General features: G+C 35.8%; 1 protein-coding gene across 1 annotated transcript; it reads right to left on the bottom strand.

Annotated features, from left to right (window-relative positions):
* Positions 1–1,208: 1,208 nt before the first annotated feature.
* LOC121871465 (lon protease homolog, mitochondrial-like) lies at positions 1,209–25,854 on the bottom strand. Its single transcript, XM_042373805.1, has 19 exons — positions 25,513–25,854; positions 23,665–23,739; positions 23,001–23,132; positions 20,721–20,809; positions 18,800–18,990; positions 14,050–14,195; positions 13,317–13,469; positions 12,281–12,472; positions 11,496–11,576; positions 11,125–11,259; positions 10,691–10,919; positions 9,764–9,885; positions 9,240–9,335; positions 6,816–6,986; positions 5,364–5,531; positions 4,574–4,829; positions 2,783–2,985; positions 2,356–2,520; positions 1,209–1,746 (listed from the first exon to the last, which is right to left on the bottom strand). The coding sequence occupies exons 1-19, from the start codon at positions 25,780–25,782 to the stop codon at positions 1,600–1,602; spliced, it is 3,021 nt and encodes a 1,006-aa protein (XP_042229739.1). The 5' UTR covers positions 25,783–25,854; the 3' UTR covers positions 1,209–1,599.
* Positions 25,855–26,507: the final 653 nt, after the last annotated feature.

The raw sequence follows: 26,507 nt of genomic DNA, 5'->3' as shown, positions 1-26,507 counted from the left end.
ACTCTCCTGCATATTGTTATAATTTTTTTTTTTCTCTGCTTCCTTGTCCATTTCTGACTCCAACAGATCTGATAAAACTTTTCTTTCCAACGGCCACTGACACTAGTGGAAATGAATACTTGGGGCAGAACCGTCATACTTTGTGCTTACACAGAGAACCATTTTCCCCTTTCAGAAATACTTTACATATTGTAGGTTCGTTTTTCCAATTTTTTATACTAATTAGTATGTTTGGGTAACTACACAATTTATCTAGTACAATACAACATATAATTTTAAACACTATATAACATTAGTTAATATTGTTCATAAATCAAAATTGAAACAAAACTATATTAAGGATTTTCTATTGTTACCAGTTAAAAAATAGTATTGTTAAAAGTCAATGCATTATCTGTACAGGAGAGCTTTGATTTGCGAAAATTCGCTAATAAGATTTTTTTTTGTTCCAGCACTTTGGTGTACAAACAAAAACCCCAGTCTTGCGAGAAAAAAATTAATTTACAGTATTTTTCGTACCATCGGAAGATGCTGAGTTGCAGACACAGGCATCTGAGAACATCCTGTGCTGAACAGGGACAGTATACACTATAATGTAGTACAGGTACAAGCTAATGTGTGGTAACATTTTTGTGCTCATATATACAGTACTGTATACTGTACTGTACAGACAGTACAGTATACCATACGGTTGTCAAATGAAGATGCTATTGTATATTGATCTAAAAGTAAGGCTAACCAACCACCAAATAAGAGCCAGACATTAACAACTGATTATTTCAGTTATATTGATATGGAGGAAGAAATTGATAAATCTATGCCTCTGCCACACCCGTACCGACAAGAACATGGTAACTCACGCCCCACACAACAGGAGGAGGAATTTGATAATGAAGGGGATACATCCAATAATCTCGATTGTGACCACGGATGTGCCACCAAATGCTATCAGTGTTTTATAGGCCCCAATCAACATAATAATGATGATAGTACAGGTAGATCCTCAGACAGTAATGTTTTACACCCCACCAACTACCATCCTACCACACCATCACCCAAAGCACCAACTACCTACAGTTTCCTGTAACCGATTGACTGATTGTGGTGATTACATCCCTGGTGACGCAACAGCTTAGGTCATATGCCGCTGAATACAGTTTCCCATAAGTAGAATATAATACAGTAATATGGATTAAATAAACTTGATACCATGTATTGCTTTATTAATGTTATTATGATTAACACATATGCTTATAAGTATTGTTTCCTACATAATATTGCTTAAAAAATTTTATTTTTAAGTTAGGTGGACTTTTTTTTTGTAAGAACGTATCTCCCTTTATAAAATGGTAGTTAATAGGAAAAATGGCTTCTATTCATGAAATAATTTTCAGGAACATATTCCTTTCGTAAATCGAAGCACTCCTGTATTATTAATGAATAAAATATATAATTATATACATCAGAACACATTTGTACAATGAGCAATATCTCACAAGTCATAGGTTGAAAGCTGCTTTACAATTGACTTTTATCACAATATTTATCTACTACATTTGTAAAAATATTGTATAATTGGCAAATATTCTATTTTATAAATTATTCTCGCAAAACAATATTAAATACATCTTCATAATGATCAGCAAAATGGACCTCAAGACCTTCTGATATAAATTTAGGGAGATCACTAAAGTCCTTCTTGTTCTCTGCTGGTATAATAATGCATTTCACTCCTACGCGTTTAGCCTGAAAAAACAAAAACAGATAAAAATCCTATTATTTGGAAGTAAGCAGCAAAGGAAGATGAGAAATTACTGTTCTATATGTTGTATAAATTCAGGAGTTCCACAATCTAGGTGACAGGGCAGGTCCTCTATTTACACTACTCCTACTTACAGCATTTCACTACAATGTTCTATTAAAATGCATAGAATCATTACAAAGTTGTTTTAAAAACTGAAAGATGATAAATATAAATTTCGAGAAAAAAAAAATGATATTGCAAGGTCTACTAGAGGTTGTTACATACTTAGTTGAAATGGTGCCTTACACACAAATTACTACCATCTCTGGTTAGTAGAAATACAGTAGCAATACTGTAATTTTACAGTTTACTTACTTTATGATTACAACTGTTGCTAAAATGTCTGAAAGATAATGATTGTAGCCAGGAAAGTTGAGAAAGTTAACATAAAAAGGTTTAGAGGCAAAGACTGGGTGCTGCAGGAGGAATGGTCAGCACTGAAGTCTATTTTGCTTACAAATACTGTAATTACTGCATTTATTTAGCAACTAATACTAATAGTGTACTCCGAAATAAACATTCATGAAAATTTTAAACGGTACTGTACTTACCGCAATAGTCTTTTCCTTGATTCCTCCAACAGGAAGCACCTTGCCAGTAAGAGAAACTTCTCCTGTCATGGCCACATCTTGTCGCACTGACTTATTTTGTGCTAATGATACTAGTGCTGTCACAATGGTTATTCCTGCACTCGGCCCATCTTTTGGTGTTGCTCCCTAATGCATGAAAATAATATTGAAATATGGTTATTATCATAGAAAACAGATTGATGTCTGAAAATCTTTTATATGTCCTTAGACTCTTGATGAATAAACAGCTCGCTTAACACCACAAGACATAGCCCACTGTACACATTACAGGGGTCCTTGTGTTAAATACCAAGACGTGTTGCTTGTTTAGATAAACTACCTGTACATGATATAATGAAATTATTGGCCCCCCTCACTTTACAAATACTTCTGCAAGTAGCACACTTACCTCCGGCACATGAAGATGAATGTTGGATTTATCAATAACTCGATTGTCGGGATTTTTTTTTGCTATAAAATGTTTTGCAAAAGTATAAGCAATACGTGTAGACTCCTTCATAACATCACCAAGGTGACCAGTTGTTTCCAAGCGTCCTTCTTTCTCCCCCTCCACGGCGTGTGCCATTGTCTCGATATACAAAGTTGACCCACCTGAAATTCCATATTAATAAATATTAACAATCATATTCAAATTATTTATGTTACCTTCATCGCAATCAATCAATCAAGGTGCCATTGTAATGTCTGAAGGCTGAGGCCATGCACTCTATTCCAAACTTTGGGTTCCCAGCTTTTAACTGTACAAAACCTATATGTACATATCAGTTTCTGCTTTCCTTTCTACCCTCAATTTAATCCATTAATATCCCTTGCCATTATCCCCTCATCCCTAATTACGTGACCATAATACAGTATCTCACTTTTCTTATTCCAGAACTTCAGTTCTTATTTATCAGCAGAACTGATCTTCTGCATCCACTTGTAGCATCATATCTTAAAGGCCTTGAGCCTCATTCTGGAATCTGCTGAAAACATCTACACATGACCCATGTAATAAGTTTAAAATAAGAATAAATAAAGTGGAAAGGGAATTGTGTATGGCAGGTGGCTGGACTGAACCCAATGGAAATTTCCCACTCCTTTATAACATTATGCAATTTCACCATAATTCACATATTCTTTAGGTTCAAGTTGGTGCCGGGTTAATGAAATATTATTGTAAAATAATAAATTTTATGACAAAAATCCCACACTCGACCCCAAATGAGTTATTGAGTTTGTTTACATAAGGGAACAGCTGACCAGCCAGAAAGCTCTGGCCAGCGTCTGCCTGTCTCTGTTATTTATTTACCGGTACATATTTACTGTACTGTATTTATTTATTGGTATAATGGTGTAACCCAGAGGATGATTATGAGAAGGAAAGGAACTATTTATGTAACACAGAACTATTTTTTGTGTCTCCAACCAATATATTATTATTATTATTTATATATTTATTTACAGTACTGTACAGTATATGTATATATTTTTTTTAGGGAATGAATGAACTGCGAATAGTCGAAACCGTGAATGACGAAGGTTTATTGCACACAGAAATGAGGTATGGACTTTAGATGCATAAGGACAAGGCAAAATACAAACAACAGAAATGATGTGGAGAGCATGCAGTCAAAATGAAACATAAACTATATTCAGAATTGTAGAAAAGAGCTGTGTTAGACTGTCCCAGAGTAGATCAAAGTTTGCTAAGGTGGTATGGACATAATGAGAAAATAAGAATTGAAAGATTAGTATGAACTGCAGTAAGTTTAATTCAGAGATGGATGGTAAGGGGAAGAGGAGAAGACCAAGAAGGAGATGTAAGAATAGGGCGAAGAAATACGACAAGAGGAGATCAGACGTTTAGGAAGCAGGATATTATATGTCTGACAGGAGAGAAGAGCTTTGGGTGATTTAACCCTTAGGCCCCGGGTGACGTTCCAGCACCCTAACCAGGGGCTTAAGGGCTAAAAGCGTTAAAAATTATTTTTTTTTAGTAAATTTTTCTCCATTTACCCCCGGGTGTGAGGGTACTGCCAGCGGCACCCTAACCCGGCGTTTAAGAGTTAAGGGGTGTTCACAGCAGTTAACATTAAGTGGATGAAAGGTAAATCTGTTTTTGCTCTTTATTCTGGTCTCCTTGTAGCATAGTGGGAGAAGGTTGGGAAAATTAAGAGAAAATATTAATAATACTAACCCATAGCAGTCCAGGCCAGGCCCATGACCACACCAGGAGGGGTTTCTTGGTACATGCGGTCATGGCTGAACTTTGGTTTGCCCACAAAACTTTCAAGATTGTCAACTGTCACACCAACTCGCTCACAATCGCCACTGGCAATGTTATATGCTGCTCTTCGCATTATTCTCTCAATGTGCTTCTGTAGGTTCCGGACACCAGACTCTCGGCAATAATGTCGAATCAATGTGTCCACAGCAGAATCATCTAAAGATAACTGTTAAAATATGATATCACCAATTATCATTAAGTTAGCATATATTTATTCTTAAAGATAAATTTAGAATCATAAACACTAAAAAGAAATGTTGACTACTGACAAATTTACATAAACCTTGTTATAGTACACAACTCTCTGTTTTACCTGCCTCATGCTGCCAATACTATTTTTGAATTACAAATTTATTTCATTGGGAATATATTTATTCTGAGTCAGAAAGAGTGTCTTTGTATATCTATACAGTATATAATAGGATAGTTTTGTTTATATTAAGAAAACAAAAGAGGATAAATGTGCTTCTATCATTTATATCAAAACAGAGTCAAACGGATTCCAATTCTATAGGAGAGACCATTGGTTAGAGATTTTTCTTTAAAGTAGTAAAATAAAACAAAGCATGTGATTCTGTTACCAAATACTAAAAAAATTATCTACTACAGTATAATTACAAAAATCATTAACAAGTTAGATATTAATACATCACATCTATACTCACCAAACAGTAACCTTCAAATAATTATTAAAACTTACCCTTTCCTTGTCAAGACCACTAAGTTTCTCAGCAGCAGGTATGAGGTAAGTGCTTGCAATAGCCATCTTTTCTTCTGCAACATAACCAGACACATCAATCATTTCCATCCGGTCACGTAGTGGTTCTGGGATCGTGTGCAAGACGTTTGCCGTACAGATGAACAACACCTACAATATTGAAATGGTTAAAATTACACATAAAGCTAAACCATAATACTGTACTGTATTCGGAAATTACAATATGTTATTCACTAAACACATAAATTCCTGTTTTGTGACCCACATTGCTTCCCACTACTCTATCACCTTACTACCAAATCCATGAGAGGGTAGTACTATATGTAGATATTGAAACAGTAAGACAACACTTAATGAGTATCCAATTAACCAGAAGTTCAATTATTAAATTTCTATTCAATTTAATGAACAAAATTATGAAGTAAAACACTAATCACATGTCTGCCTGAACACTTACAAAGGTGCGTATACATTAATTACCAGGTACTTTTTTCTTTTCAATTATAGTTAATCCTTTTAAGTCTAGGCTAAAAAATTACAATAGATTTGATGTTCTTAGGTTAGCTTGAGTTGGAAATCCCCCGTCCTCTGGAATTCTTTACTGTATCTACTGATAAAGTAGAAGCACATAGTACATATTAATAATAAAGTACTGTACAGTACTGAACTTAAATTATTCACTTATCACCACCTCCTCAGAGGCAGCTGCTGAGTTACCCTCCTTTGTCACCACAGTGACAGCTCCCGCTCACTCCAACTTTCCTCCATACTAACCTGATTTTGGTCATCCTTTTTCCGGTTTGGGGATACATGTGTTTGGTAATGGATCCCAGTTCAGTTTGCAAGGGGATCTAGATTATGCGAGTCCAGGTTAAAGGGAGTTTACTGTACTGTATTGTATGTATACAGTAGTGTTTGCATAAATAAATACTGTACTGCTTTGTGTCTGTCTGACTGCAGTTAGACTTCCATAGCAATGGTGTTCCATGCCAGATGCATAGTTTAGAAGTGGAAACATTCACCTATGCCCATAAATCTCTCAAACCTGGAAACGCTCTGCACCAATTGGTCCAGCTAACGGGAAGAATACTCACTTACATTTCCTCCTTTCTCTGATGAATGAAACTACACCTCTTAAATATAAATATTGAAAACCCTGCATTTACTGTAGTTTTGAAATCTTGGAAAACCTAAATGTTTTTATAAAACAGCATTTGTGAATTGTGAGCTAACAGAATCCTGATTTGGCTTCTGTAAAATGTATTTCAATACTTAATCTCTTGATGTAACAAAACGATAACAAGCACAAATAAAATCAAGAAATTAAACATCAAACCCAAAATAAGTAATGTAACTTAAAAAGAATCAAATTCTGTGAAAAAATTCTACAGAACTACGACTTCTTCTCACACAATTTCAAGCATGAACAATTACCTTGGAGAGGTCAACATTAACATCGAGATAATGATCTAAGAAGTTGGCATTTTGTTCTGGGTCAAGCAGTTCAAGCAGGGCAGCTGATGGATCACCTTGGTATCCTCGACCAATCTTATCCACCTCATCAATAAGAACCACAGGATTCTCTGTCTTGGTCTTCTTCAAGCACTGTCAATAAAAACAAAATCTAATAAAAATTAATTTAAAAACATATTCCTGTACTTTAAAACAAATTATAATGCAATTTATTTTTCCTACTAACTTTTAATGTCTATATGCATTCTTGAAGGCCCTTTCCTGCAGGGAGGCAGGAATCAAGAGTGTACACAAGACTCTTCATTCATTTGTGATCCTTCATTTTCTAATTACTGTAAGAGATGTGTTCTGTTATGCTGTTTTCCTCCCCAAAGGACTAAGATATCCATCTAGTCTCTCCCAGCTCTTTCTCGGTTTTCTCTTAATCAATTTTACCAATACAGCATTTCTCAGTTTCTCAATACTTCTGTACCTCCTACTGTATACTCTTCTCACTTCAGATCTCCTTTTTATACAATATCTATGTTCCTTATTCTTTGCATCTCATTCACATCACCACCTGTCCCTCCAACCCGTTTCTTTCTCGAGAATCCATGTTCCAGACTTCACACCAGCTTTCCACCAATACAATTATGTCAGTTAAAGTCCCTTGTGTCCCCTGTATCTGTCTCCTTTGACAAGTTTTCCTCTTTTAATTTATCGATGCAAATGATACTTTCTCTTCCTCGGCTATTCTGTGATTACTCATTCCTACATTCCCTGGTGCATCCACTACCCCATATCACCATTCAAACTAATGTTTATTTCTCCTAGTCCGTTCCCTACATGATTAATCACTTTATTCTTGTTCAGTTCAATACTGACCCTTCCCTACTACACACTCATCCAACCATGTTTGTATATATTTGCAACTTTTCTTCTGAATCAGCAACCAAAACAGTGTCAGCAGCAAAAACCAGATGACTCACTTCCCATTTGCAACACATATTACTGTACTGTACAGTTCAATTTCCCAGACTTGTGCCCCTCTCTATTACTAATGCTTTCAGTTCTCTTACAACCCAATCCCTGTTAATATTAAATACCCATGGTAAAATTACTGTACAGTCTTGTAATAGCCCTACTTTCTATAAAAGTTGGAAAGCACGCACTGAACTCTACTAATTATCATATACATTTTCAATGCAATACAATCCCACATAAGGCAAGGGTTATATTCCTGTACAATTACACATTAGAAATAATTACCTTAAACCATTCATTCCTAAAGATATTGTATGTCTCACCAATGATAAAAAGTGAGTCATAAATGATTAATGAGAAGTCGTTGTTTTAAATCATGTTATAAACATCACAAATGTCATAAATTTATAAAACCACCAGTGTATAAAAATAAAATACTGTACATTTGAGAAACCATGAAAAATGACCAATTTATAAAATACAGTATATTTCAAGTAATGTCCATATACAGTATTGTATATAAGTTAGACAAGAATAGATAATCTAAAATACTTGATACTGTATTGTACTGTACGTACTTGAATTTACTTTAATAAGACAAAGATTTACAACTTGATAAAAAGAATTACTTCATTCATTAGTTTTGAAGCCTGTTCCTTCAAAGATAAAATTAAATTAATAGCCGGTATATATTCCTCACAGTGTAACTGATAAACCACAAATCAAAAAACAAACATATTAAAACTGAAGTATTGTGCAGTCAGGTTTTCTAAACTCTTAATATATTTCTTAACTTTTCAAAAACTTATTTCTTCAAATACAGTACTGTACAGTACTTATGAAATTGTATGGTATTTGGTCAATTATGTTCATGTATGACAATTTATTTTTCAGATTTCGTAAAACACATTACTGTACAGTTCCTTTAATAATTTCAATGATTTAGAAAATACTAATTTATGGCATGTAGAAACACAAGGTATTATACAACTCCACTTAGTGCCCAGATTTGTGTTACCTTGTCTTGAATGAACCACTGTCAAATACATGGGATGTCATATAATCAGGGATGAGGAGATAATAAAAGAAATATTAATGGGCAAAGTTGAGGGTAGGAGGGCCAGGGGAAGGCAGAGACTGGGTCCCCAGATACAAAATTTTGGATGGTATTCTTGATTGATTGAGAAATACAAGCAGGACTTCAGTTTTCAATATCTTCTTAAGTTCTATATGCATATCCATAATTATTGCTAACAATCACTATTTCTAGTAATTTATTGAATTAGGAAGATTAAAGTTGTAAAATAATTTTATAAAATATGCATTTATGACATTTAATGTATGACAGTTTTGATGGTCTTAATGTACATTACTAACAAGAAATGGCTCATGTGCATGAAAAAATCAATAAATGTAACTTACCTGAATAAGTTTCCCTGGCATTGCGCCTACATATGTACGCCTATGACCCTTAATTTCTGCTACATCCGTCATACCACCTACACTGAACCTGAAATACTGAATAAAAGAAAGAGAGACCTTTAGAAGTATACAGTACTACAAATGATTAAAGAACAGTGGGTGCTATATATCCCCAAATATGATTGAAAATACAGTGCTTAAACCTAATGTGAGTTTTGATGAATGGGAAAGGGAGAAAAAGGAAACCCTCCCAATAAAACACAGGGCTTGCATAAATAGTCATTATTCATAGAGTTTACATCAGTGTATAGCTGATCTTGAAGCTATGGTGCTGACTGACACATAAAGGCTCTTTTATTATTATAGACTTAATATGTACACAGCAGAAAAAAAAGGAAGCCATTCCATTATGGGAAATGGCTGACACAACTTAGTCCAGCATTGGGAGGATGTACAAATATGCTCCTGTACAAAAAGATTCATTCCCTAAAAATTTTATGAACGAAACACCAAACATTACTTACCTCTCTGTTTAGGGCCCTTGCAATAGAGCGAGCAATACTAGTCTTGCCAACCCCAGGTGGACCATGGAAGCACAGAATTTTTCCCTGGGTTGTACCTCGCAGCTGTGCCACCGCTACAAATTCTGAGTATAGAGGACAGAAGATAATAACTAATATGCTTTCCTATTGCAACCTCACATGCTCAATGGTAGCATACTGGTATACAATACTAAACATAATATTCTCCAGTACTATTTTATTTTTATCCTTCGAGAGGTGTACCTCATATTTCATAAAATCTCATAATTCATAAAGGCTATATGCTAGAGCCTCTATTATTTGGAATAATGGGGTTTTTACTGTAATACTATTCACAGATTTTGACAATTTGCAGGAGTCCATGGAACCTAATCCCAATGATTCCCTAGAAAGCATTCAGAGGAGGATGACAAGGCAAATCCCAGGCATTAGGAACCTTGATTAAAGGGATAAAGCTTCTGAAATTGCAATCCTTTGAGAGATGTAGAGCAAGGGGCAATTTGATTGAAGTGTATAAATGGGAGTTAGGGTTAAACAAAGGTGATACAGTATAACAAAATTACTCAAACTATTCAACCAGAAGAGAACAAGTAGCCATGGTTTTAAATTAGTCAAATTTAGATTTAGGCATGAGATTGGTAAACAATGGTTTGGAAATAGAGAGGTGGATGAGTGGAACAGACTGCCAAACACCATCATTAACTCAAACTCGCTGGATAGCTTCAAATAGAGATTGGACAGATATAGGAGTGATAGACCTGCTAAAGTTTCCTTAATTTTTATGTTCATATGATGCAGAAATATATATATTTTTTTTCATAATTATAAATGAAATTTCAAGAATTCTTTCGAATTCTCTTTTTATCTTATATCAAGAATATTTTCAATCTGTCAAGACCAAAATTTTACCTAAAATTCTTTTCTTGACATCTTCCATCCCATAATGGTCTTCATCTAAGATTATACGTGCTTGTTTTAAGTCAAGATTCTCTTCTGAAGTGATACCCCATGGCAGCATTGTCAACCAATCCAAATAGTTTCGGGTTACATTGAACTCTGAAGAATGGTTATCCAAGAATCCCAATTTAGTCAGCTCTTCATCGATGACATCTTGAACAGCTTTTGGTACTTCCTTTTCCTGTAATGTAATGAAAAAAAAAACCATAAATTGAATAATTAGCACCTCATAAATAACACAAATAGACTATTGTATTCGCTTCTGGCTACTTCACGATTAAAGATTCTAATGTATGGATTTTCAAACCATTTCAGTAAAAAAGGGAAGAAAACTAGTCGCCTAGATTATATCAAGCTTAAAGTACAAATTATGTTTTACTAAATACCTTCAACCGTGCACGAAACTTCTCTTCAATAGCGTCTTTATCCTCCTTTTCTATACCCAGCTCCTTCTTTATTACTTTTAGCTGCTCTTGCAACATGTACTTCCTGTGCTGCGACCGAACCTTCTCTTCTACCTCCTGCAATTCAGAACACATTGAAGTACTGTACACACACACCTTTCTCAAGCCTTATTTCCAAAATTTTTGTTACTTAACACTAAGACGCTCCTTCTGGGCTCGACCGAGGTGGTAGTCCCAGAGGGGTCACTATTTGTAGAGCACAATAATGTGAAAAATATATGGAAATTATTACAATCCTAGATAATGTCCTTTTTTCTCACTATTTAGGAATCAAGAAGAAATAGTAATTTAACCTTTGCAATAGATGCCTGCAGTTTGCTAAGTTCATACTCCTTCTTCAACAGTGAGAGAGCCAACATCAATCGTGCTGGAATCTGGTAAATCAGAAAAATTATTGTATTAGAACAACAAAGTTTTGGGGGATAATATAGGCATCTTGATAACACAAAGAAATGTATATTCCCTTTATGTGTTTGCCTTTAGACAATTATTTCTTTTACCTGTATTGTATAAACGTGTGTGTGTGTGAGTAGACACACACACACACACAAAACACATACTGTACAAATAAACAATAATGGGAAAATACTCTCACAAATAATTAGAAACAAGTCAACTTCATGCTTTGTTATTAAAGTTCAGTTAACTTTAGTAACAAAGCATGGAGTTAACTTTCTCACAACTTTTCTACATTTCAATACATTTTTTTGTCTTGTTTCTCATTGTGAGAGGATTTTCCCATTATTTTTTATTTGTATGTGTTTTGTGTGTGTTTCTACACATACATATACAATACTATACAAGTAAAATAAATTACTATCTCTAGAACAAATGGCTCCCTGTCCCGGCGGCAAAAATGTCGGCAATTTTAAAACCACCCGCAGACATTCTATCCAAGGTGTCATCTGCGAATAATCAAGGACCACAAATTAAAAATCAGAGAATTGTCAGGGCAAGCCGTATTTGCTAATTTGCAAATACTTGCATGAAGTGAGAAAAACTTTGAAACAGTAAAACACATACTGTATATGCATGCACAAACAAATGTACACATGCACACACACAAATTTTCAATCACCTGTGTTTCTTCTAAGATTTGTTGAAGTTCAAGAGGATTGGCTGATGTCAGGGAAGCTCCAAGGTCTGCCAAGTAAACAGGATTATCAACCACACGCTGTCCGTGCTGAATCATCTGCTGAACACTCTCACGGTAAAGTGGATTCAGGGCAATGATGTCTCGAATTGTCTTGATAATCTCTTGGGTGAGCGCCTGTAAAATGAAATTACATTAAAATTATTAGCTTCAAATGGATTTACAAAATATCAGTAAGCCACATCCTAATCAATTCAGATCATAATTTAAATTTTCAAACTGCCATTCTCTCAACCAGGTATATTGTCAAGAGCTATGGATAAAAAATGTAATACTAAATATGTATCTTAAATTCCTTTCTAGCACCACAAATATGACCTCTCATGAAAAAAAATATTAGTTCCAAATCATTTATCATAGATTATCGATAAAGAATAAATGAAAGTATAAAGGATAATAAAAGTCATTACTTTCACATCAGTCACAAGACACACAAAGCACAATAGAGTTAATCAATCAGATTACCGTCCTCATATCTAAGAGTTGGCAACCACAGTCGTCCACTCTTCACCCATATTCTTCACCTTTTTCCACTAATCTGTTAACTACTGTAGTTTTCGTAGAACCTCTTCACTATATGCGATAAGAGCAGTATTATCTGCATATTATTTGATATTACTTTACCACAGTAATATCTCTCAATAATGAAACAATTGGTGTATAGCACTTCCAATATTGAACATTCTCCGGTCACTCAGGATATTTCCCACTGCAATAGTACCTGGAATTACTCCTTAATACCAATATCTTTCTGGTCTCCTGGACACCCTTTCACTTGGACACTTCAATGCATTGTGTGAATTGTTATAAGCTATTTGTCAAAATCAACTACCCCACATGACCAGAAATGGACATATGTATAAAATAAAGGGTGTATTGTATTCCTTTCATTTAAAAACATTACAAAAATTACAACCACACAAATTTCTGTGACCAGAAACTTATTATTAGTTACTCTTACCTTAACTTCCTCGGTGATCTGGAACTTATCATGAGAAACATTTTCAACCTGCACCATAAGGACTCGGGCTGGAGGTGGTGGCGGAGTTTGAGTGGAGGCATCAGCCTTCTCTGAAATGATTTCAGTCTCTGCTGCAGCTGCATCTTCACTAGTCTGTTAAATGAAGATAAATGAATACATGGCCATCTTATGATGTTAACTGAGGCTACTAGGGGTAACGCTTATCGTTTTGGCCATAATCTTGATCTAACGATTTTGTTCAAAATATCAATATATTTATGTATTCCTGAACATGATGATTAAGGATCTGTTGTCCACAATTTGATATCTATAAAGTAATTACATGTCCAAGTGACATCTCAAAAATTTTAATTACTGTACTTTTCTAACGCTAATTACTTGCAGACTATGGTTTTCATTGTACAGTAGAGGTTTGGGAAGAAAGATCTGAAATTAGTAAAGGTTAAACTGTTTTTTTGAGGAACATATGTACAATGAAATGAATAAAACAAACAACTTGATAAGACCTGATCCAGCAAACATTGCCATAGCACTAGGCTGAATATCTCTTGAAGTAGCCGTGGAAACCTGCAGATACTTAACCAGATGCTGTGGTTGGTAAATTGGAGTAGAAAATATATAATGTGTATACTCAAACTATGGTTGGTAAACCCAAGGCTGGTGTGAGATTACTGTACAATATAATTACTGAAAATTTTTAATTGATAAGAACCTGTCCAGTTTCTTCTGGTTGTTTCCGCCTTCTTCTGAGTAATCTACGTAGTTTACTGTCCCCAGAGTCCTCCTCACCACCTGATTTGTCTTCAAGAGGAACAGTGATGGGTGTATTGAAAGGAGGGAGTCGTAGTTCAACATTAGCTGCAATGACAAATTACATAAAGGTTAACTGTACAGTATTTTCCTCTCCATTCTAACATTACAAGCACTGTATCTGATAACATACATTACTTAATGAGCAGTGCAGACTGCCAACTAAAACTCCTAAGTTGGTTCCCAAAAATACAATTGCCGGAAAACTTTTAATTTATATTCACTATGGACCTTCAACCACAAACAAAAACTAAGAGAATACAATAATAAAATTATTCACCAAGTTATCTTTTTGTTTTCAAAGTGCATACAGTACTTAATTGATGTGAAAACTCAAGAAATGACAACTTAAGTAATTACAACTGTTATACTGTATATCCATTATATTTCATTGTACAGGGGGCCCCCCTTATTCACGAGGTTTAGGTTCTCAAAATGGCCACGCATCGCCAATTCCGTGAATAACATTTGCTGACGGGGGACATTTTTACTTGTGTACAAAGAAATGTATACAGTGAGTTCTGCTATAACGCGTGTTTTGATAACGCGAATTTGCTCTAACGCGATTTATGAATTCGGAACAATATTTGTATAACGCGATCGCTTGTTTGCTATAACGCGATTTTTGCTTACTATTTCTCCAATTTTGTGGTATTAACTGTGAATATGGTAAAGAAGAATATCTCCAAAAAGCATTCTGATGATAGAATTCCCGGTGATTATCGTAAAAGAAAGGATATAACACTTGAAGAGAAGCTTGATGTTATCAACCTCAAAATCACCCTTCTCCCCCATCAAGTTACATTCATATTTTTTCAAGGTAAAGTGTTAAATTTACTGTATGATTTCATTATTAGATATGAATGTAACATTTATTTAGACTGTGCTATCCTTTGTGTTAGGCTAACTACTAAATTTTTTCGATTTCGAGTAATCTGCACCTAACCCTATTTTCTCCATAAGCCCTGTTATTTCTATTACGCGATTTTCTATAACACGATATTTTACAAGAACACAATTATCGCGTTATAGCAGAACTACCTGTAGTTCCTTTATGTGCTTGCTCTTTAGGACAACTATTTCTTTGACCTATAAAGCTACTCCTCGACTTACGACGGGGTTAGGGACCCAAATCCAGGTCGTATGTCGAATTAGTCGTAAGTCAAAAATGTTTAAATAATACATAGAAAATCTAAAATGGGTGTCTCTTTTTCTTCTCAGCACCACAAAACTCTCACTTTTAAGCTTGCCAGCCATTTTAAAGTGAATTTCAAACGAAAATTTTGTCAGTACACAGCGCAGTCATTAACATTGGGACTCGAAAATACGTAATTTGGCAAAATTTTGGTCGTAGGTCGAGTATGTCGTAAGTCGAGGAGTAGCTGTATTGTAATAATAATAATAATAATAATAATTAACGGTTTATTGAAAAAGTTCTGCAGCCCGAAGGCTGAAAATATACATTGGGCATAAATGACTTATTACATACATTGGTGGTTTAACAAAAGCCTTCATTAGAGAAAGGTAAAGGAACATACAGTGAACATACAGATTAATGTAGGTGTTGAACAGCAAAAACGTAGTGTAGTAACTCCCTCCCAGATGGTGTTAGGAGGGACCTCACGTGGTGTAGTAGTTCCCTCACAGATGGTGTTATGAGGGGCCTCACGTGGTGTAGTAATTCCCTCACAGATGGTGTTATGAGGGGCCTCACGTGGTGTAGTAATTCCCTCACAGATGGTGTTATGAGGGGCCTCACGTGGTGTAGTAATTCCCTCACAGATGGTGTTATGAGGGGCCTCACGTGGTGTAGTAATTCCCTCACAGATGGTGTTATGAGGGGCCTCACGTGGTGTAGTAATTCCCTCACAGATGGTGTTATGAGGGGCCTCACGTGGTGTAGTAATTCCCTCACAGATGGTGTTGTGAGGGGCCTCACGTGGTGTAGTAACTCCTTCACATATGGTGTTATGAGGGGCCTCACGTGGTGTAGTAATTCCCTCACAGATGGTGTTATATGAGTGAGGTGTGGTTCCAGGCCTTCCTATCGTAGACGGATTAACACATCGCTGGTAGTTGGGTCTCACGGGCCGTTATCACTGGGTACCTGGGACCTCACTGTGTGAAAGGTCAACTTGGGTACCACTGTTACTGTTGAGTTGTTCTCACTGACTTAAGCACTGTTCACCACTGTTCACCTCTGTTTAACACTGGTTCCATTTCTTTCCTAAATGAAATAGTAACTTCTGGCGTGAACTTGTTGATATTCCGGTGGGGAGGAGGGTTCAGGGGAGGGAGTTGGTATGGGCCAACATAACAGTTGACCTGGCTGCTCTGAGAGGAGCGCCAGGTACGTCTTGACCCTTCGGTGGTCAATGGTATATACGGTATGTGTGTGTGTGTGTGTGTGTGTGTGTGTGTGTGTACACGCATACATGAATGCACGTGCACACACACACACATATAAATAAATAATAATTGGAAAATACTCTTACAAATAACCAGAAACAAATTTATTAATAATGTAACAGTCTACCCTCAAGTCCATGCTTTAATAAATAAAGCCCAGACTTGAGGGTAGACTGTCACATTTTTAATAAAAAAAATTCTGATTATTTGTGAGAGCATTTTCCCATTTTTATTTATTTGTATGTGTTTTGTGTACGTGTGTCTACACACACACACACACATATTTACAATACAGGTAAAGGAAATTACTGTCTCTAGAACGAATGGTTCCCTGTCCCAGCCGCAAAAATGCTGACAACCTTAAGACTACCCACAAACATTCTTGGGTACATCCAGAATGTCCTCCGCGAATAATAGAGGACCGCGAAAAAATAATCCACGAATTTGGGGGTCCCCTTGTACTGTAATTTTTACTTTAAGGGAAAAAAATTTGTTTACATTCAACAAATTAATCAATGGTTAGCACTCCAGTACAACAAGAAACATGGAATATGACCTCGACTCCTTATTTCTTTATCCCGAGTGCTGGCTACCATCATTGTATGTAGCCCCATTGTTTGTCTTTTTATTAATTTGTCATTTCAAATTTATATTAAAAATTAAATTATAATTAAAAGCAGTCTACTCTGTTTGGGTTAGTTTTATAATTCTGTTGTACAGTGTACAATATTTCATTGTGTGATATCCGATTAGTTGACTAGATATTTAATTTTACTGTTAAATAATATTCAACTAAATTTAATCACAGATTACTGTTTTTGTACTAAAATTATTATTAAAATATTACAAACACCTCTACTACTTAACAATAAAGAGTAGGATTGGAAAAAAAGTTCTTTTCAAATTACTGTGCAGAATCAAAATTTTTGTTGTTTCAGACATAAGCGTGCCACAATTTCTGCCAACCCTGCTATGTATCATGTTGGATTGGCATTTTATTTGCATTAAAGTACCCACAATTCCTATACTATTATAGTCTCTAGGCATTCAGTAAGTAATAGTGGTACAGAACTGTAAAGTGGCTAAGAAGAGCAACATGAAATTGAAGCATAAGCTGAAAATTATTGCAACATTCCACATGCATCTGCTTTGAGACCATCACTGGCAACTGTTACATACCCGGTACTGTATAAACTACCTCAAAGATAAACTTTAATTAAATAAATTTCTTAATACAATAGAACCCTGTTATCTGGCACCTACGGCATTAAGAGGTGCTGGATAAGATGCAAAAAGTGTCTATTTAGTTACATATACTGTACTATACTGTACATTTTGTAAGTGCGTAAGTACCATATGTACAGTACAGTAAATAAGAGTGTACAGCGTTTGGTTACTGTAGGCTAGTGTGTAGAGGGTGTATTTACAGTATCTAAAATTAAGTCTGTCAACATTAAAATGCCACCTCACACACCACAACTCACTTCCTAACTACAAACCAATATTTACCTGAGAGAGACATACTGTATATTTCTTCAACATGGTTTCCAATAAAGACCATTGGGAGCAACAGGTATCTATGTAAATCTAGGTCAACAACAACTAAATGGAAACCATATTAAAACTCACCTTGGTCAGTCAAAGATTAAATGTAGCCAAACACTGAATAGCAAAAGCCCCAACTGTGTTATGAATAAGATAAAAAACAAAAATAAAAACGTAAGAAAAGCACTTCTCTCCAAATTCAAAGCATGTCCACAAGTTTTAAGTTAAAATGTAGCAAGAGTTCAGGACGTCTGGGAATTGTGATACTATACTGTACTGTACAACCTGCTTACGTGGCTGAATCTGTTTGAGTAAATGCTCTGAGGAATCACAACTCTGCCCTCATTTATCACTGATCTCTGAGACAATACCAGATTCATGAAGAGTCATTAGAATAATTGAGAATTGTTTGGTTGCATTCATCATTTGCAGCATAACAATGTGTACCAGGATTACATCTTCTATTGTTAAGCACTGCACACCTTCTGGGCACATGCAATCTCAATCCAGGGTACTTGGTAGAGGTTTAACTTTCCAAGTCACTTGTGAAACTTCATAAGCCTTAAGAAAAATTATTTGAAGATTATGAGGCCATTAAAAGAGATGAAAATCTCTTTGCAATTCTTTAAAAATAAAAAAATAAAAATAAAAATCAGCTGCTCCTTGACACTTGGTTTCCAATGTGATAACATACTAACCTTTCCCAGATTTTGAAAGCTCCTGTTCCTCTTCTAATGGCTCATCTGGTAAGACAGCTGTCATAGTAATGCGTCGGTGAGCCATCACAATCATTCTCAGTTTATCACCCATGTCTTGCAGCTCATGAATCTGAACAAACGTGCCCACAGGATAAAGCTCACCCATTGTGTCAGCAACCTCTCGCTCATCACTGAAAACAAAAACAAAACAAAATTTTTTATTCCTTTTGTATCTATTTCTAATATACTCACAATAATATGCCTTAATGGCAATAGGACTTTTGACATCATGTAAATTGTAAAAGAGTACCAAGTCAGCAGTTAAAATTATTGATTTCATGGATGACACATTATGAAAGGTTCTGTAACAATTTAAAGAGCGTACAATACAACATTTAGCTCTCTTTATAACTATAATACTGTACAGTAAACTCCCCATTAGCCAGAACAATGGGTGCAGAACGTTTTCAGGCTCAAGGAAGGCACTCCACATTTTTTAACAAGTTGGTGTAGAGTGACTGACTGACTTGGGTGGTACAGCAAGAGTGGAACAGTTTACACATGTGTGCAAAATCTGCATGTACAGTAATATGTTTGATCAGGCTTTATTGCATAGTCCCCAACATTTAATGTGGAATGGTTTAAAGTATAGTCAGTTAAATAAATGTGTGTGATTCTGTGAGAGCATTTTAGCTTTTTATAAGTGATTCATCATTATTCTTGAAAGTGATCTATAGTGATGAGCAAGATGCATACTGCCGACACGACATCATGCCTTGTTGCTTTCAGCCTTAAGTAGTCAGTGATTGCCGTTTCCAACAAGAGTTTTAATTTCATCTGGAAGGCATAAGTAACTCATAAATTAGTGTCAGCCACCATGTTCTATGGGTGTCATGGGTTTTAAACCTTATAACTTATTGGGATGAAATGTTAGTTGTTTAATCTAGACTTAGTCATAAAATGAGGCTATGGGGGTCAAAACTCCATTCTTAATTGTGGGTAAACTTCCTCCTTGGTCAAGGAACTGAAACAGCAAGAACTTGGCCTGTGTGTCAAAATCAGAATAATCAAGGAAAATCGAGGTATGGTTCAGGGTAATCATCATAGTCCAGAGATCATAGATCATTCTGTCTTGAATGGCAAGATACATTTCCTTTGGAAGCCATTTTCTCTTTTAAACGAGGAGTCCAATTATGTGGTGGAAGGATAAGCTATTTTTATACTTTCTACTTGCTATGGTCAAGACATGATGGGGTGAACATCAGTGCTGGTGGGGGTTTGACATCCATTACAGGGCCATTGCCTCAGCCCAATTATTATCCCCTTCACTATGGGGATACCACTTTTATTATTTTATTTGGCTAATGCCAGACAATTTTATTCAGCAGATAAAGACCCTGCACATAAAGGGTTAAATGAATTTCAGGATCACTCCCTCATTTATAGCCAAAGGGATTAAAATTATGTGGATTTCAACCTCCTGACCTGAAGTCGCACTGGATCCAAGGTAACCACTACTACAAATATATTAAATTTTTTAACTTCAATTCAACTGGGTGAGAGAGCTGCTTGCAGCAAATATATAGCATAATGTTGCTTTGCCACCCAGAATACTGTATGTATTATTTCCTGTACGTAGTTATACTGCAGTATTGCCATGCACTTCAGCAATAACCAGCCTTTATCAGATGGTGCTTATCAGTTCAGATCTCACAATACACCCACTGATGACTCTTACATAATAAAAACCCACTCATGACAGAAAAAAAAATTGTGTGGGGATGTCATAGGAAAACCTGGGTTTTTGCCAATCTAGCTTTAAACAGGGATGCCTAACTCCTAAAATGAGGTACCCTAAATCTCTTTACAATACATTATAAGAAAAGATGGTTAATTATGAATAAAAATCAGATATACTAACCTTTCATTTTTCTTCATGAAGACTCCTGCATATGGCTGATTCAATCGAACTTTTCTTCTTATAAGATTTATGAGTTCTTTATCTCCAACCTGTTAAAAAAGGAAACATACAGTATGGCCTATGCAGTAAGTTTCTTGTCATTAACCCATCTACAGTACAGGAGTCCCTTGCTATACGAATGGGTTAGGTTCCGAAATAAGCATTTCAGAGAATTTTCGTATAACGAATAAAAGAACATAAGGGGAAAAATAGGAGCTTGCCTTCCCCAATAACAAGAAAGCCCCAATACCATACCCCAAAAACATGAAATTGGTTCACAAGCAACAACAAAAAACCTACCTAATTAATGATAAATAATAGTAGCTATATAACTACAGGTATCCCTCAATAAATGAAAGGGTTAGGTTAAAAAATAAATAAAATAAAAAATAAATTTGTTCATTGAATTTTTGTATCTTGAAACAAATGGGAAAAATAGGGCTTGGCTTCCCAATGACAAAATTACCCCAATATTATACCACCAAAACACAAAATTGGTTCTCAAACAAGATAAAAAAAATACCTAACTAATCAAAAATAGTACACAACTACTGTAATTTACTACCTAACAATAAAAATACAACTAAAATACTATCTAGAAGATAATATGCAGTCTAAAACTATTAGGTTGAAGCTAATCAACGTTTAAAAAAGCCGCCAGCAGTGCCATTTGCATAGAAGCTGGCTGCTTCATGCATGGCTGTCCTCAAACATCGCCAGAGCAATGCAGCCCGACCGCCTCTGTCAACCCTTAGCAACGCTCCACCTCCCACTCTCACACCCAGAGAAATATTTATTCCCATTTGGTGCCCCGAGTGAGGAATTCCATGGAGTTGTTCATAATTGTAATTATTGCATTAAGAGGTAACAAGCTTTAAATCCGTTGACTGACAACAACCAGCATATGCTTAAGGTGGGATTCATGGGACAGTCCCACCTCCCACAATTCTTCAATTTGACTGGATTTGAGATTAGCTGCTACAGTACTATATGTTTCAATAAATAAATTTTCAAGGTCACTAAATAAATATTAACGAAGACTTTTGATCAGCTGATTACATAAAAAAGGAAATTGCTTTATGGTATGTGACAAGAATAGTGCCACTGGTACTTCCACATAGTATTCCCATATAAGGAAAACAGGGCTACAAATGTGGGGTCAGATACCAGAGCTTTATAAAAAAAATTTGCCAGTTCGTCATAGTCCAACACCGAAGGGTAAAAGTAATTTATGGTCTGACTATACATATATTCTGTAACCATGTAAGGCTGGAGAAGCTCAACATTGGAAAATATCCCTGGACTATGTGTATGAGTTCAGCTACCTGGGTGAGATAACCAGTACTGGAGGTGATGAAGTGAGAAGTGGCTGGAGGAAGTTTAGTGAGCTGATGCCTCTATTGACAGTAAGAGGAAGTTCTCTCCATATGAAAGAAAATATGTATGCAATCAGCATGTGAAGCTTAGTGTGATGTTGTACAGCAGTGAAACATGGTAGTTACGGAGAATGACCTGTATAGGTTTGGGCGAGTTGAAATAAGAATGATGACGTGGATGTGTGATATGACACTTAAAGATACTGTAGATATCCCTGTTCGGAGCTAAGATGTCATCTGGGTATTGAGAGTATCAGCAAGGTTTTAAATCGAAGTAAGTTGATATATGGAGAGAATGGAGGAGACCATCAAGGTCAAGAGACATACAGTATGTACAGTATTTGAATGTGGAGGGGAGGACAGCTATGGGTAGGCCAAGAGTGAGATGGGGAGAGGTTGTAAGAAATGATCTCAAGAGATAATAACCTGATGAGTGAGGCTGCAAAAGACTTACAGCATGGAGAGCTGCCATCAGGTAATCATGGCTAACCCTTGCACGAATAAAAAATGACCATAAAAGAGGGATAAGATCATCTAAAGTGTGAAAAACCACTGGTACTATATTCATAATCATTGTTCCTATATAAATACAGTAAGTACCTCTATCAGTCTTGAGACAACTCCTACATGTATCCTGTTCTTTGACCTTCCTCACCACAAGTGAATATTACTGCACTACAGTATTCACATCCCGAAGCTTCAGTAATTCCTCACAAATCACCTCTTATCTTTTCTGACCCATAATGACTAGAACAAGTATCATCTACAGTAGTTCTACTTACTACTCTCAATATAGTTATAACTCACAGAAAATCAACTCCAAAACATAAAATAATATACAAAAGTAAAATCATGTTAAGAGTACCTCTATGATCTTGATGAATCGTGGAAAGACTGGATTTCTGCTGATAGCAATAACAGGCACACTAGGCCATACATCTGGTACCATCATCGTGGCAGGAAGGTTATGCACTGTAGGACCTTCACTTCCATCATCCTGACATGTAATAAGAATGAAAAAGAATTAGCTTGTGTTCTCTATATTTTGTCTGACTTAAAGTTGCACTTTTAAAGAAGCCACGTCAAACATATAGTGAGGTATAACTGTACTCCAGAACTACTGTGTCATGTGGTCCTCATCTGTTGCTGATGACACAGAGAGGAAGTGAAGTATAACAAGTTTATCCTAGGAATTAACAAATTAACCGAGGCTAATGTTGATGGTCCTGTCTGGTGGACTCAAGAACCCCCTGATAAGTCATTCAACATTATGAAAGATGCCTGACAGAGGGTAAAGCCAGAAAAATTAAATGCGTAGAGTACATTATTCTTTTGATATTGATATTGAAACAGTTTATTTTGCTAGAAAAATACAGATACAGAGTTGATGATGATAACAATATTGGCATGGCTGAGCCAATTGAGAGCCTGAGCTCTTTTGAAGGCAAACAAATACAATGCAGTACAGGTAACTCAAAATTTACTGTAAAGAAATCCACAGGCATGGATAACAATAAAACCACTATTACCTCATTTTGTTTTTTTCCATCACCAGCACCTTCACTGCCATCTTCAGGTTTGGAACAATAGCTACGTCGACACATCTGTTATAAATAAAAATATGTCAATATACTGTACAGTAATTAATGGACAGTTGCAAGCAAAATTGTTTTATTATTCAAGCTATATAACTAAATTTAATCAATACTGTACTATCTTGCACAAGGTATCCTGCAAATACAAGACAAGCCTAATAACATTCATTATTTATAAAAGCACTGAGTAGCACGGCTCACAAGATATTTAATTTTCTAGTTGTCCTTCAGGCAAGCAAAAGAAAAATTGGCTGTCCAAAACATTTTTAACTTGCAGAAAGATTATGTGCTTCACGCAAGTGTTTTTGTCCCGTGCTGTAAATTTTACACACATGAGAAGGCATGTGTTCATATGGGCATTTTTTTTTTTTACGATGCAGTTTGGAAGTACTGTATAGGCATGGGGTGAGTTTCTCCCACACGTGAATTTTCCCACACCAGTTCCGTGTGAACAGTCCCACTGAACCTCATTAACTTCTAAACTGAGCGTGTCTTCACGCGTGGGAAAAACACGCTTGTGTATAGTGGGCCTTAAGGAGCCGAGTTAAGAACTTTTCAAAAATAGAAGAAAAGTTCTTCAGTTTATCAAGATCATCCCAAAAATGGTGGAGGAAATTTTTTTTTTGGCAAACAAAAAGATGAAGAACCTCACCTAACAAATCTCAAATATCAGTAAACGTGTCTAACTCTTCCTAACTAGAGAGAGTAAAAGGACCTGACACAATCTCCTATGTGTAAACTTAACCTAACACAACAAGAAAAACATAAATACAAAGGGAATTTGAAAAAGCAAACCTATAATCAAAGTCAGAAAAACTTGAAAAATTTAAATTTCCAATGAAAATGCTACTGTATAGACTAAAGTATTTTAATTATTTAATTTTCTGTATCCCTATACAGTATACAAATCAATACAGGTAAGGAATTCCTATCTTCATACGCTCTATTATCCTATATATACAGTAGCTATTAAAATTAATAAATATATAGGTTTCAGTCCATGTTTTGTACAGTACTCTACAAAATCTTGGTATGATTTTACTTTCAGACAACACAGGAATGTTAGGTATTTTATCTTTACAATCAATAGTCTAGATTATTGTAAGATATTTCCACAAGTAACGTTACTATTAAATAACGAATCGTAATTAAAAAAATAACATCTTTACGGTAGTCAGAAGCCCTAGAGGAAGAACGCGTGAAAGACCCACTGTGCCAAAAATCACACTGGATATCCGGTAAAATTATAATTTCGGTCATGCACCTCTTTGGAAGCAAGTCTGGATCGTTCAATACACATCAAAAACCACAGGAAAAACATAATTTCAACTTAACATAATCTAAACTTAAAATCCTACAATTTGCTGCATGACCGAAACGATAATAATACCAGATATAGGTACAGCAGCTGTATTGATAGATTGTGTTGTTAATGGTTAGATTAGTTTAGGTAAGGTTAGGTTAGGTTTGTCAGAGAGAAGGCCATCTTAATGACTATCATTGTATAGTCCGCCTAACCCGCTGCTGTACCAATAGACATCTCTACATTCTGCATATGGCTGCTGTACCTATATCCTGTACTGTGCCTATTTTCCCTGCCCCCAAACTGGATGTCTTTTTTTTAATTAAAACAAACGACTCAATGAAAAACCCGAAAAAATACCATAAACCACTAGTTTTGTAGCGCTCTTGTAAGGTTACAATTCGATCTCATGGGAAATCGGTTACACCTTAGACTGTGTAATAACTTTTGTAATAATTATAAGCAACTTAACGTATTACCAAAGTGTGGGGAGTAAGTGTTCTGGTGAGGACGGTTGGAGATGACTTCACATACACCATAGAAGATAATCTTCTAGAAGGAATATCCGTGGACAACCCGTTGCACTGACCCGTCCATGTTCTCCCTTCAGACTGTTCTTGGTGGATGGCATTGTATGAAGAGTTTGGTGAAGGTCTACCAGCAATATTTCTGACTGATCCTAGGCACCTTTGTCTGGATGCACTGATCACATTAATCCAATAGCGGGAAAAGTTACATACGTTGGCCATGTTACCCAACGTTAGCGGAGACCTAGACAGACACCAAGTTACTTCACAGTCAACACGCTGCTCACTTTAACTAAACCTTCTCCTCACTCACCATGATCCAGCCCGCTTTCCCTTCTCTTTGTAATTATATAGGTATCTAAATTTAGTTATTTTTACACTATTTAACCCTTTAAGGAGTAATTTCGTATTTAGGTTTTTCATTCTAATTAACTTCAGATGATTATATTCAGTTGAGAGAACTTTTTCCATTTAGAATGCACTCCATTTATAACCACCCTTCTTTTTACATTTACTTTCATCCTCTTCGCCACTGATTGGTTGTTTCTAGAGTTAATCATAAAGTTGAGATATCATTTTTTTTGTCGTCTAACGTGAGGGCAAACTTTTTCGGAGTGAGGGTTGTAAACTCTTGGAACAATCTACCAGAGAGTGTTGTGACGGCACCGAGTGTGAGCTCTTTCAAGACCAGACTTGACCAACACTGGAGCAGGTTCAGGTACATTCAGGAGCCGGTGTATGCCCAGTATTTGCCAACAGTGTGTGACAGAGACGTGACCGATCGCCCGAGCGGCTAACAAGCCGACCAGTGGCGAAGAGGATGAAAGTAAAAAAGAATAAAAACGTAATATAAAACTGTTTTAAAAAAGTCACAGTAACAGTGATTATAAACCGTTAACAGATTACAGCACTCTTGTCTAAACCTGTTTGGACTTTAAAAGTGGATG

This window comes from Homarus americanus, unplaced genomic scaffold (assembly GCF_018991925.1).
Source record: "Homarus americanus isolate GMGI-L3 unplaced genomic scaffold, GMGI_Hamer_2.0 scaffold45698, whole genome shotgun sequence".
Lineage (NCBI taxonomy): Eukaryota > Metazoa > Arthropoda > Malacostraca > Decapoda > Nephropidae > Homarus > Homarus americanus.
The sequence above is the reverse complement of the archived record's forward strand: the minus strand, read 5'-3'. Positions and strand labels throughout refer to the sequence as shown.

What these genes read in the sequence shown, in the direction of transcription:
- LOC121871465 (XM_042373805.1), bottom strand. Translation starts at nt 25,782, where the DNA reads ATGGCCAACGTATGTAACTTTTCCCGCTATTGGATTAATGTGATCAGT. An exon ending in AGTTTCGTGCACGGTTGAAG is followed by an intron (nt 10,920 to 11,124) that starts GTATTTAGTAAA and finishes ATTACATTACAG; the next exon opens with GAAAAGGAAGTACCAAAAGC. An exon ending in TTAATGTTGACCTCTCCAAG is followed by an intron (nt 5,532 to 6,815) that starts GTAATTGTTCAT and finishes TCAATATTGTAG; the next exon opens with GTGTTGTTCATCTGTACGGC.